Below are 13,827 nucleotides of genomic sequence, written 5' to 3'. Positions count from 1 at the left end.
TTTTTTTTTTTTTTTTTTTTTTTTTTTTTTTTGGGGGGGGGGGGGGGGGGGGGGGGGGTTGGACATCTTTGACATTATTCTGCAGTCCTCAGCAAATGCTACTCAGTTTGCTGCACAAAGAAATAGTCAAATTATAAATCAATAAATAAATGCCATTTTAATCAAATAATGTAAAATAGATATTACACATTATATGGCACGTTTGATAGAGCGAATTAAACAGTATATACAATCGTAAATCAGAAGAAAAGTTAATATAATTTTTGTTATATTATCGAGTACAACGTGATATAATAGCAAGAGGGAGAGAGAACGAATTAACCACCACAAGAGAGAGGAGGGAGGTTGCACAGTGCAGGAAGACGAGCCGCAATACGGAGAGTATTGCAAATGCAGTCATGTTCCAGGCCCTGTAATGCTGTGCAGCAGTCGGGGCTAGGGCTGGTGTTGGCTGCACCAGGCACCACAAATTGTGCACACACATTCAGATTTGCAAGTGAATTTGAACAAGTTTGTGTCTGAGATTGAGCCATTTGGTTCTGAAAAACTAATGCCATGAACATCAAAACTAGCCATTTGGGGCTTGAAGATACAGATGTTATTGCTGCCATAATAAGAATTTTTGGTGTTTTAGTTAGGGATTGTTGTGTTTTAGGGATTTCCACTCTTATTTGTAGGTAAAAAGTTGTAAACATTTGCATGACTAACCAAATTGAAATTTGGCTCATAAGATTTGTGTTTTTGTTACACGAAAAATGTTTTCTTTGCACTTGAGTTTGAAATAAATCGATAAAATGTTAACATTTGTTATTTTTTATACTCTGTCTCTATGTAACTCTTGTTTGATGGGATTAAAATATAGATTTTAATTTAAATCAAAGTCAACAATTAATTTTAATCACATATTTAATAGGATCTATAATTTTCAGCCACAAATTTTAAATTTTTTTATCAAAATCTATTAAAAATCTAATTTTAATTCCTATAAAAAAAGAACGTAATATATTCTTGTCATCTTTATATAGCTTTTAATCTAGTAATAATGATGTCATTCTTAAATTCGTAAACAAAAGTTAAAAGTCCGAGCGATAATAATGTCATATCATACTTAAAAAGTCATTTTGTTGCTAGTATCGAAATATCCTATTATTAAAGAGAAAATTAATCTAGATACATTAGGAAATAAAATATTTACGGAAAAAATTTTCATAAAAAATGGTCTTTTTTTCACTTGAATTCCAAATTTTGCAGTGTTGATTGTCATTTGTTTTGTGAAAAATATTTTTCAACATTTAAAAATATGCCTCATTTTCCTTGCTTTCAAGGAAAACGTTTTCTTTGGGGCGGGGGAGTAGTTTTTGTTTTCCTTAAAACAAAGAAAACATTTTATTTTTTAAAATAAAAAATATTTTTCATGCCAATCAAACGCATATTTAAACTTTTATAGCATATTAATTAAAAGTTTACTAAAATTGCGCGTTTGTTTTCCATTCTTTCCTCATTAAAATGAGAAATATAACCGTTATCCATTACATCAAGTTATCAAATTTAAATTTTTATCTCTTGTGTGGGACACTAACGACCATATTTCTTATTTTCATTCTTACAAAAATGGGAAACAAATAATTTAATTTTTTAAAAATACTTAACCATGTTTTTATTAGTGTTTTTGCTTAGCATATACTTGCATATGCTCGATCGAAACGTCTCGTATATAGAGTATGCACGTGATAATGCGATTAACCCATAACGTTGACCACATATGCAAGCTTAAATGTCAAAATGTCCATGCATTTTTGTTAAAAATTGTATCAAGATTAGCCCTACAAAGTCCAACCCATTTTTATAACTTAAAAAGGTGAATTGAACCCAACAAACATCAAATCAACCTAAATCATCCAAATCCATGAATTATATACAGTAGTTTGTAGGGTATTGAAGTTTTAAAAAATCAAAAATCAAAACATTTTTTTCATAGAATTGCAAACTATCTACATCCAGCCCGAGCCTCCTTCTTCCTCGATCTTTTCTCTAGTTTTACTTGTACGTGATGCTAGTAATGAACAACTTGATTGTTGATGAACAACTTGATTGTTGATGGCCGTGATGATGAGGAAAGTTAATAATGATATCCTACTTTCTACAAGAATTAACAATTTCGAGTTGAAATAAAGAGCTCGATGAAGATGACCTTACATCGATTACAGAAGATGACTTGCATGAAGAGGAGTTTGAATTAGAATCCCATAAACAGTTAGACAATATTTAAGATTTTTTAAGTTGATATTCGTGTCTAAACTAATTATAGAAATTGATTGCTAATTAACTGTGGTATTTACGATTTTGAGCAATATGTTTTCATTAAAAATTTGAAGAATATGTATAAAGTTCAAGTAATTGCAATATTTAAGATTTTGAGCAATATATTTTTATTTTATTTTTTAAAAATTTGAAGAATATGTACTAAGTTAATAATGCATTATTTTATTTTTTTTATTCTTTTAGAATATGTAAAATATTGTTAAAATTTGGAAAAACATCATTACGTATATACTTTGCATAGGCACGAATATTCTTATAATGCTTGATGCTCGATCAAACAGCATTATCAAGCATTATGCATTTTAAAAACTTGATTTTTATTATGAACTGCATAGAAAAAAGTAAACCTTTTGTATTCATAAGTGGCAATTCTATAAATGGTCATATTGATTTCGTTTAAAAACTAGTAGACTCCACAATAAAATATTGTACCAAAATGCTCGTAATATGAAAGCACATGAAAGCCCGCTGGGTAGTTTTTTCCCGACTGATTTGACCCTTTTTGTATGGTACTGTTCATGAGAGAGGTTGGAAAAATCAATGCTTGTGACATTTTTGGGCACTAATTTTTGGGGGTTTAAAAATCATTCAAAATCGATTTAGTATCTTTTTGACCATTTTCTCAATACACGAAATCCATGAATTTTGCTCGTTCTCAAATTCTCTTCCAACATTATCTTTGTAAACTCACATATTTTGTTCAAAATTAAGGGATTGTTTGAGCCCTCCTTTTTCTTTTTCTTTTTTCTTTTTTTTTTTTTTTCAAAAAATGTATTTTGCAATAGTATTATAATGGAGAATGTATGGTATAAAAATAAGGAAAAATTTTGAATTTACATGTAATATCATTTATTGAAGAATGTATAATTAAAATGATGTCAAATCACTGTTCAAAAATACATTTTAATGGAAAAATGAGGCTCAAACAAGGCCTAGCTTGTAAATAAAAATACGTTAATTGAAAAATGTCAAACTTATGCTTTTCTAATGTGGACAGTATGTAAGTTGATGGTTTGAGCACAGAGTTTGAGTCGTCACAATCTTAGCCCTTGTTTGAACCTCATTTTTCAATAATACATTTTTCTCTAAACTCATTCTCTTAATAAAATAATATTACATGCAAACATAAAAAAATTTCCTACTTTTTAACCACACATTCTCCAAAAATTCACAATTTCAAAATTTTTTTTTACCAAATTGCCTTAGCATGCAACAATAATTTGAGCAATCCAATTGGTGTGACACTTGTACAATCTCATACTCCCTCCATCCCAATTATATAAAATGAATTTCCTTTTTCTCTTGTCCCAAATATATAGGCATGTTTTCTATTTTAGAATATCTTGTTTTGTTCCTTTACCGATATACCATTATTTAATTTTCCTCACTTAATATGTCAACTTCTTGAAATACATACATTTCTCACTTCTTGAAAACATGGAACAACTTTCATTTCTTCTTCGAATTAAATCATTCAAATTCTTTACTAATTCCAATAATAATTTATTACTACATACTGAAAATTAAATAGGGGTAAATTATGAAAGATCTTGACAAAAATTAATTTTTCAATTACATTAAAGAAAATTTCTTAATTCGTGTGAAAAACGAAACAAACTTATATAATTGGGACGGAGAGAGTAGTTTTTAATAGATTTATTAATCAAAAAACATGTTTCTTTAATCAAGTATGCATACACAATATTACTATGTTGAACGTGTGAACGTTGAACACTACAATAGATAGAGAAGGCTTGGTTTCGTAAATTATCTATATGCCGTTTACGTATGTGGTTCATTTGTATCCCATTTCCATAAATTTATGTGTTTGCATTATGTTTTTCTTCATTTCAAGATTTGGTACTACATAAGACTTCTTTGTGAACGTAATAATCATTTTCTAATTTATCCCCTATTTCTCTGCCATTCTTCATAACATTTTTCTTTTCCTTTTTTTTTTTTAACCGTACATTTTCACGATAAAATATTTTGCATATAAACTCAATTCTGCCTACTTTTTAATCACACATTCTTTAAAAAATTACTATTTCAAAACTCATTTTTCTCAAATAAACTCTTTTTAATGAGCATTAAACAGGGGCTTACAAAAAAATTAAAAAATATATTTAAAAATTCTATTGGGGGTGGAATCATCATGTGCTGTCTAGTTATTCTTCTTTGATGAAAATCTGAATTGTTATAATTTTGTTTGACTTCACGTAGTTTTGAACCTTGAAATTATGGAATGGAATAAATTTATTTGCAGTTTATGTACCTTATTGTTAGTTTTCGTATTCTAAAAATAATATTAATTCATAGTAAAATATATATTAATATAAACACCTATCGAAGTTTCTTACTAATTACTAATGGAAACATTTCGTTGGCTGTAGCTGTTGGAAAATAATGTTATTATTTTGTTAGTAAATTATCGAGGCGACTTCACCAATGAAAATTTTTCATCAGCAATTGCCATTACCAATGAAAATAAGGGCATCAACGACGAAATTATCATTACCTATGCCACATTTTTTAGAAATGAACGAATCAAAACAACTTAAATTCATCGAGAATAAACCATAATTTGTTATTCTTACTCTTCTTTTCACTAATATGTTGAATAGAAGTTGCCTTTTCATAAACAGAGGTTGACAACAAACCCAAAATAGAGAGACAAATTACCTATCTTTATAGTGAATACTGAAATATAATGAATTAGATCATACGTTGGGTACGTCGACATTGCTTCAAAGTTCAAACCTACACCAAAGTCATTTAGGGTGTGTTTGATACATCCAAATTTTTCATGGAAAATGGAATTTCAACAACATTTTCCAACTTTTACGGTGTTTGATGGATATATTTTTCCATGGAATTCAATTCTTGCTTTTCTTGAATTTTGAAATTTTCTTAGTTTTTAGGGAAATTGGTTTTCCCGGTTACTGTAGCATATATATATTTTTTTCGCTTTTTTTATTGGTAAAGTTAACAAATTCTAAGAATTATTGTAAAAAAAAAAAATATTTCTCTTTAATTGACAATTTTCATGTAAAATAAAACCAAACGAATATCAAAAGATAAATGATTTTCTTGAATTTTTTTTTGGACAATGAAAACAAGTTTTATCTCCAATACCAGTAAAATCTATCACTTTAATTGACAATTTTCATGTAAAATAGAACCAAACAAATACCAAAAAATACTTTTATTTCAAAAATTTTCACGTGAAAAATTATACCAATCAAACACAATAATTTACATTTTACAGGAAAACAATTTCTAGGCAATTCAACTCCCTGAAATTTGTTTTCAATTCAATTTAATTCCATTTTTACAGTCAAACGGACCCTTAGAGTCCGTTTGATTGCAATAATGAAATTTGGGAGGAAAGCAAACGAATTTCATGGAATTGAATTGCCCAGAATTTATTTTACTAACAATTATCAATTAAATGTGTTTGATTGGTACAATTTTTTATTTGAAAAATATTGAAATTTTGGAACTTTTGACGTTGGTTTGACTTTATTTTTCATGAAAATTGTGAATTAAAGGGATAAAATTTGTTTCCATTGCTCAAAAAAAAAAACAAAACAAAAAGATGGAAAACCCAATTCCCACCAAAACCAAAGAAATTTATTTTCCTTAAAAAGCAAGAAAAATCTGAAAATAAATTGAAAACTGAAACACAAATCAATTGGTCCTTACCTATATTAAAGTTTTTTAAATACTTAACTTATTTATTCTTAAACGAAAAAAAAAATAATGAAATAGCCTTGCTATTTTAAAAATCTCATAACTCACATGGTAACTACAATATTATCAAACGATAAAATATTGGGAGACTAATTTTAAGTATTAAACTAGTAAGTTGTAAATTAAAGTTAACATACTGAAAAATTACTGTGTTCTAATTCACTAGGAGAGTGATTGATTGGAATAAAAAATAGCATTTAAAAAGAAATATGCTTTCTTTGTTTTGAAGAAAATAAAAATCACCTCCTCTCCAAAGAAAATATTTTCTTTAAAAATAAGAAAAATTAAACATATTTTCAAAAGTTGAAAAATATTTTTAATGAAAAAAATAATAATTAAACACCCAAAGTAAAAATTCGGATGAAAAATAAATTTTTTTCATAAAAAAATAAATGTAATCAAACACCCCTAAATAAAAAATGAGGCATTTTCAAGAATGTCCAATTTTAAGGGTATGAGTTGAAAAGTGTCTATTCATTTGAATTTAGTGTCAATTTGCCTATTATGCCCTTAATGAAAAGTTACATTTTGAAATGATATTTTCAACATTTTAAATGTCGTTCTCGACATTTGATTTTTTTATCAATTTGTCACGAATTTTGAGAAGTGACTTCCATGAAAAGTTACATTAAAATAAATTTGACGAAAAAAAAGAAAATATAATACTTTAAAAAAATAACGTGAAAACAAAAAATATGATACTTTAAAAAAAAATAAAAAAATCACGTCTCCGTGTCACGGAGACATTCTCGACATTTGCCTCCGTGTCACGGAGACATTCTCGACATTACATATGTCATTCTCGACATTTGAACGTTTCATTTGTCTAGAATGACATTTTATTTTGAATATAACATTTCTTGACATTTGAAAATATCGTTCTCGACATTTTTGAGTCAACAAAAAATATAGCATTTATTGTGATTTGACATGTATACTTTTGAAATAAATATGACAGGTTATGTATCAAAATTTTATTCGTCAATAAAAATTTTGCAAAAATGTCCATTTTTTGTCTTAGTGTGGAATTAAAAATTGTTAATAAGAATATTTTGGTCTAAATTTTTTCAAATTGGACATTTTTGCAACGATTTGCAATAATGGAAAAATGGACATTTGATGAAATTTCCTCATAAAAAATATATCAAGTGTAAAAAATCTTTAAATAGCATTTTCCTCCTGCTTCACTGCACTCTCATTTGAGTTAAGACTAAAAAACTTGCAGTTACAGAGAGAGAAAGAGGTGGAGGAAAAATCAAAACCCAGCTCACATTCTCACCATCTTCATCGAAAGGTAATTTCTATCTCTACTTTTCCTGCAATTCAGATTGTTGCTCAAGTTTTCTGGTTAAATTCGGGTTAATATAATGGATTCTTCTCTACATAATATCTACAAGAAATTCTCATCTTTATTGGATGCATTAATAATTCTTATGATTTAACTTGTGGGGTTCTTGGTTTTGTTAAATTTATCTATAATGGGTCATTTGATGAGACATTCCCGGTGTATTTAGTTGTAATTTCTGCTCAATTCATTGAAATCTTCTACTAAAAGTATTCAATTTAACAGAAATATATTGTTTGTGTCTACATCAGTTGATGAGAATGACCTTACAAGTTATGTTTTATATTATAATTTAAGCTTGAACAAAGACTTTGATTGGTCAAATTAACAGCTCTAAATATTATTCATTCACATAAGTTTATTCATGCATATATATCTGTTTTCTTTTATATAATTATATTGCTTTCTCACTCTAATGACGGAGATACTAAAAAAATGCCAATGTTCATAATTTCCAACTTATGCTATAGTAAATTCCTACACAATTTCCTGCATTTCAAATGAAATTGTAATGTAAGATTCTAAAACTGTGAATTGTTTGGTAATTAGTTTTCAAGGTTAGGCATACTTTTTATAATTTTTCTTTCATTGTTGACACTGTCATTAAATTTTTAAAAAGATTTTCATGTCCTAATAGGTAACTAAAGTTCTCATTTTGAGATATTATTAGTCCCCTAATAAACTTCACGATTACCTAAAAGATTTTATGAATTTTCTGATTTTAACGAATCCTACCCTTATCATCAGCTATCGTAAAGGTTAAGGATCATAATAAAAATTTAGTATTGTAAACGATTATAATAATTTGTAATCAAGATTATGTCATGTTCGTTGCATGGGTGTGTATATGTCATCATATAATGTAAACACAATATGAAAATATCTTGTGATCTTTTCTTAGAAATATCATATGCATTTACTAGTCTTAAACTACTCGATTCATGGTCAAGTCTTTCACCTGCTACTTCTGAACTCTTTTTCTTTTTTTATTCAGAAAATTAGGAAATTTGGGGGCATTAAAGAAGAGAATTTGTATACATTTTTTTTTGTGAGGATGTCTGAAACATATACAATGAGTAACAATGAGGTGGTTCAACATTATTTGAGTAGTACAATTCCAGATGAAATTGCTAAAAATTTGAAAGAGATCTTTCCCGAGTTTGGCGATCTTGATGATGAAGAAGTCCTTCTGCAACAGGTATTCCAGAATTTATGCTGCTTTCTTTTTAAGATTATCTAAGGGTAGTGTTAGAGATTGTCAAATTAGCTAAGGATAGTGTTGGATTGTGGAGCCAGAAGAAAATTCCTGCACAGATGGAGGAAACAAATATATTAACAATGGACTGTTTGGCGCTGAACTGCACCGTGCACACACAGAGCCAAACAGTCATCATGAGAGCCGTCGAGACGACTTTTGACTTTTTGGGTGTTCTATTGGGCTATACACACACAGAGGTTGAGAGATGCGAGGTCGCTATTGTAATTCTTCTTCATTACAGTGAAAAGTGTGCTGCGATGAGAGACATAGCTCTCACATTGAGAGTGAACTATTATAAATCTGAGTGCTTGCTCTTGTGTGTTTATTATTCCGTTTTACTTAATATTTGTCCTGTGATAAGCTGTTAGGTCTAAATCAATACATGCTTTCATGATAGTCTGTATTCTGTTTCTTTATTGTCAAGTAACTTATTGATAGTTCTCTGTTAAATCCCAGGAAAGTGCATACATGTATATTCAAGCCAATGGAAAGAACGAAATTACCACCTCTGCTTATGGTCAAACCAGTAACAGGAGTGAGTTTTCAACAGAAGCTGGTGAATCGTCATATGGCACAAGTGTTGAATCACAGTTGGCCCTTGATGAAGCCCTTGCTAGGTCCTTGGAGTTGGGAGATGATTTTGACAATTTATATATTTCTGAGCAGAGTGGTACTGCAGCTGGTAATTAATTCCCATAGTCTTTCTGCTTATATTCTAGTCAGGAATTGATTTTGACAATACATCTAAATTCTGCAATATGGAAATTCTTTAATTGGTCAAAGTGCTAATTTTTGTTGTCTTTCTGTTTTGTAAAAGAAACTTCTCTGCACATTTTGTTCTCCAAGATTGACTTATATTTGCTAAATAAGTGTGGGTTCTCTTGCTTCTCTGATGCTTTAGATTGTATTCATTTTCATTGTTTGTAAATTAAAACAAACACTCCTAGGCTGTCGAATGTTATTGAAGGCTAGAGGTCAAGAGTCGTAGAGCCAAATTAACATGAAAACTAAATGCACAAAAATATTAATGTGAAAAATAAATACATCAGCCTTTGTTCTGCAGGAGGGATGAAATGGAAAATTTATATAACCATGGGAAATGAATCTTATTTTTTTCTCTCTTGTTTGGTGAGAAGAAGTAGGGTAAATGAGAGGAATTAAGTTTTATACTGGGTTGATTTAAAATAATGGATGGAATGGATAATGAATTATACCCATTTTCTTTGTCTCCTATATTCCCGTTTTACCAACAGCATTAAACGTTTCTCATCCACAATTTCCTTTCCTCCCCTGTTCTACAATACCAAACCCATCCCCAGAAAAGTTCTTTTGCTGCATTCTGTTTTGATAGTAATGTGATACAGAAGAGACTCAAATTCAGTTAAAAGCAGAATTAGCCTAGGATACCAGTCTAGAAAATCCCAAGTTGAATCAGGATGTAAATAGGAAGATAATCGATTTTCTTTTACTAATGTTTCTTAAAGTTTAACGAAGGCGAGTATAAAGACAAGAAGGCTTGCATAGTTAAACCAATATGCATACAACATTATATACTTAAATGTATTAAATTTTATCATTCCCATTTCCATATGGATTTCTTCTCATTTTCACTATATACTGCTGGAAGTGACCTATATACTGATCTACAGAGAGCGGAGGATCGACTCCTAGGGAAACACCTGTCAGGGTACTGATGCTACTTTGTCATTCTTTATGCTTTGTACTTACATTTCATGAGGTAAACCTCATGCTAAGTTATTATTTTGTTTAAATGCAGACTGTGAATCAGAACATAAGAGATGATGAAATTGATACGGATAATATGACCTATGAGGTGAGTAGACTGCATAATCGGCATAAAAAATTGTGCTCAACTAAATTCTTTGCTTTAATGATTTCTGCTTCATGGAATTCATTCTCATTTCTCCCACTTATTGATGTGGTTATATATGCTTCAAACTGTGAGTGTGAAATAATTATAATGTATTGTCTTTCAATTCAATTCAATGTAGTTTCTTGTAAACTATGAAGTAACATATATATTTAGTCATTTGAGTCAATTTACACAGCATATTTAAGTACGTTGGAAAAATTTATTAAAAGCTGTTAATAGAAACAGAAGCACAATGTATTTATTGTCTCTATACACAAGAATATGTCAAAGTGACTTGTGGCATGATTGGTGGGAGGATTAGATCGCAGTAAGAAAGGAAAGAAGTTATAGCCTTGTTTATTATACTCCAGTTGTATCTGCATACCAAGCATGCACAGAGTTCAGGAAGCTCACTTAGAGCAGTAAACAAAAACCGTCAAATGGAAAAATCTACTCAAAATCTCTTTTTTGAAACTTTTGATAAACATTACAAAATGGTTTTGAAGTAAACCAAATCCCTCTAAAACAGTTTAGTTTAGGTTTCAAAATTTAAACGGCGGCTTGAAATCAAATTGGACAGTTTAAAACAAAGATAAAAAACTTTAAATTTGCTAGAAAATGTAAAATTGGACCAAATTGTTAGGTCTAGATTTGTGAAAATCTTGAACTGTTTTAAATGGTTTGGTTTAGGTTTGGATTTGGATTTTTCTCAAACTGTTTAAAACGGTTAGCTTTGGAAATCTATAAAAAAGTGGGCCAAAATGGACCCTTTACACCCTGCTCATGCACTCCAAAGCCCTCGCACCAGACAAAGCTGAAGAAGAGGAAGGAATAAATATCTGAGAAAACTGCGTGCAAAGAAACATCCCTCTTTGTTGTCTTTTCATTTTTACTGTATCATTCCTGCTCCAAATGTACATATCATACCCATTAGTCTGTTTTTAGGCTATTAGCATATGCATTCTTTTATGTTCTATCTGATTCTCTCCTGTTTCATTGTGCTAGCAACTGCAATCACTAGGGGAAGCTGTTGGACATGAGAGCAAAGGACTTTCAGAAGACCTCATCTCACGATTGCCAAGTTTCAAATACAAAACTGGGTTGTTTTCAAAGAGAAGGGAAAAGGAAGAGTAGGAACCTACGACCCCAAATATCTGTTTGTTGAATATGTTGCGTGTTCTATTAAAATATATTTGTGCTATCACTAAAACACACATTCATTATTAGGACTCATAAATAACTGACCTATGATCTGTGATATCATGTATAATGTTCATGTGTATCATTGCACATCACACGATATACATATATTGACCTGATGGAGTAATAGTATACTGTCGTCGAGCTAGTGTTATTAACGTGTATGCTCAAGTAGCATTAGAATATGTAAGAAGCTATGTCTTCGAGAAGACATGAATGGGTGGATTTAGGTTAACCCTAGTCAAGATGGGGTCTTTTATACGAGTTATTCACCTACAACATACTTTTAATGGATAAGACTAGGAAGGGATAAATCATAAATTAGAATTTCAGGTGAGCACTTTGGAATATAATTTTAGATTGAGTAGAACTAAGACGAAATAGTTTATTCTTTAGTCAATAATAATGGATTCACAATGGATGATTATGCTGTCTCAAAGTAGTTGTTTTTGGTATTTAGGGTTGGTTATTAGTAAAGGACTTGAATAAGATTTAATGGATAGTATTAGAATAGATTGGAGTCATTAGACCAAATGGAGGAGTGTTGCATGGTTTTTATGTGAAGAGAATATAACAATGAAGTTAAGAATACAATTCCAAAGAACGAATATTGATAAACTATTTTTACAGAAATGAGTGTAGCTTGATAGAGGACAAAGTGCGCATAAGATAAATGTTGCAGAATGTGAATATTAAGATGGATACATGGCATATTAGAATCCACTCGTCATATTTTTTGGTGACCTTTCTTTTTCTTTAAGTTATTTGCTTTCTTGTTCTTATTTACATTTTGGGAATAACATAATTCTTACATGATTTGTAGTGCCACTGTTACTGTCAAGTATCCAAGGATTTATCTCTCTTGCATCATCATTTTCTTTTTCTCTTCCTGATATTATGTCTCTTGCGTCACTCAGAAAAAGGAAATTATGTTTTTATTTATTGTCTTCTTATCTTTATATTTTAGGTGTGTGATTTGTTCTGCCAAATATAGAAACGGGACTCGACTGACCACTTTGCCTTGTACACACATCTATCATTCAGTATGTATTCTTCGATGGTTGAAAATCAGTAAGGTACTCATTATTTACGTCTTTTCATTCAAGAATTATGATCCATTCTAATTTACATCTTTAGAGGCTGCTTGTGTTTGGCTAAGCTTAAAAATAAATTAAAGTTACCACAAATAACTTATTGTTTTCATACATGTCTGGATAAGTTACCATTTTCTTTCTCTTTTTAAGTAAAAAATGGTTACTTACTTTGAAAGCAACTTCGTTTCATTGAAGTATAATTCTATCTCTATGTCTCTCTCTGTCTCTCAGAAGTGTCCCGTGTGTCAAAAGGAGGTACGGGATGAGTAATTCACAAATCCTCGCTGGACAGAATGCAGCTATAAATTTCACTTGTTTTCCAATTATCAAATTCTACCGTGAAAAGGAAATAGTCGTAATTTCCTACTTGTTCTTGTGGATATATATAGCTTCTTGACTTACTTGAAGCCATGAAGAATGCAGTGTATAACCGTAGTCTTATCATGCAGATACTGATGAAAAATGTTGTTTGAGATCAATAAACGGCGTATGGAATGAAGACAGAATTGAGTAGCCAAAGTATTGCACCGTGCGGTCGCATAGGCCAACATGTCATGCGACCGCATGGTGCATAACAGGGGCTAAAGTCCCCGGTTTTTCATGACCTATGCGGTCGCATAGGGTATAAAAGAAACATTTAGTCGTTGAGGATGGTTTTAATTTAAATTTCAGCGGTTTTTCACTTCCTTTTGGCTCCTTCTCGTGTAGTAATATTTCATGACTATAAATAGGTGTTTGATGATCATCACAAAAATAAATAAATAAAAAAACAGTAAAAATAAATAAATAAAATTGAAATAATAGTACAACATATGAATTACATTAACTTCATTCCACAATAAAGAAAATTCATTTTTTCTTCCATATTCATACACTCTCTCTGTGTTCTTCAAGTTTGGGTAGAAGAATATTTGTGCTATTATATTTTTCTACAGCAAGATTTAATTAATCCTACAAATTGTTTGTCGCGAGACCCTTTAAG

General features: G+C 30.2%; 2 protein-coding genes across 3 annotated transcripts; one reads left to right on the top strand and one right to left on the bottom strand.

Annotated features, from left to right (window-relative positions):
• Positions 1-45: 45 nt before the first annotated feature.
• Positions 46-640, bottom strand: LOC111410441 (stamen-specific protein FIL1-like). Of its 2 annotated transcripts, none has more exons than XM_023041152.1 (2): positions 323-640; positions 46-110 (listed from the first exon to the last, which is right to left on the bottom strand). In XM_023041152.1, exons 1-2 carry the CDS (start codon positions 609-611, stop codon positions 103-105), a joined length of 297 nt encoding a protein of 98 aa, XP_022896920.1. In that variant the 5' UTR covers positions 612-640; the 3' UTR covers positions 46-102. The 2 variants fall into 2 exon arrangements, with proteins under 2 accessions (XP_022896920.1, XP_022897535.1); XM_023041767.1 differs by having other exon boundaries at positions 61-110; positions 326-640.
• A 6,612-nt stretch (positions 641-7,252) lies between these two features.
• Positions 7,253-13,531, top strand: LOC111393105 (E3 ubiquitin ligase BIG BROTHER-like). The gene is made up of 8 exons (XM_023018503.1): positions 7,253-7,369; positions 8,415-8,618; positions 9,135-9,360; positions 10,328-10,365; positions 10,456-10,512; positions 11,557-11,681; positions 12,719-12,827; positions 13,077-13,531. Exons 2-8 carry the CDS (start codon positions 8,475-8,477, stop codon positions 13,113-13,115), a joined length of 738 nt encoding a protein of 245 aa, XP_022874271.1. The 5' UTR covers positions 7,253-7,369; positions 8,415-8,474; the 3' UTR covers positions 13,116-13,531.
• The last annotated feature ends 296 nt before the right edge of the window (positions 13,532-13,827 follow it).

The sequence above is a fragment of the Olea europaea genome, chromosome 1 (genome assembly GCF_002742605.1).
Source record: "Olea europaea var. sylvestris chromosome 1, O_europaea_v1, whole genome shotgun sequence".
Lineage (NCBI taxonomy): Eukaryota > Viridiplantae > Streptophyta > Magnoliopsida > Lamiales > Oleaceae > Olea > Olea europaea.
The sequence above is the reverse complement of the archived record's forward strand: the minus strand, read 5'-3'. Positions and strand labels throughout refer to the sequence as shown.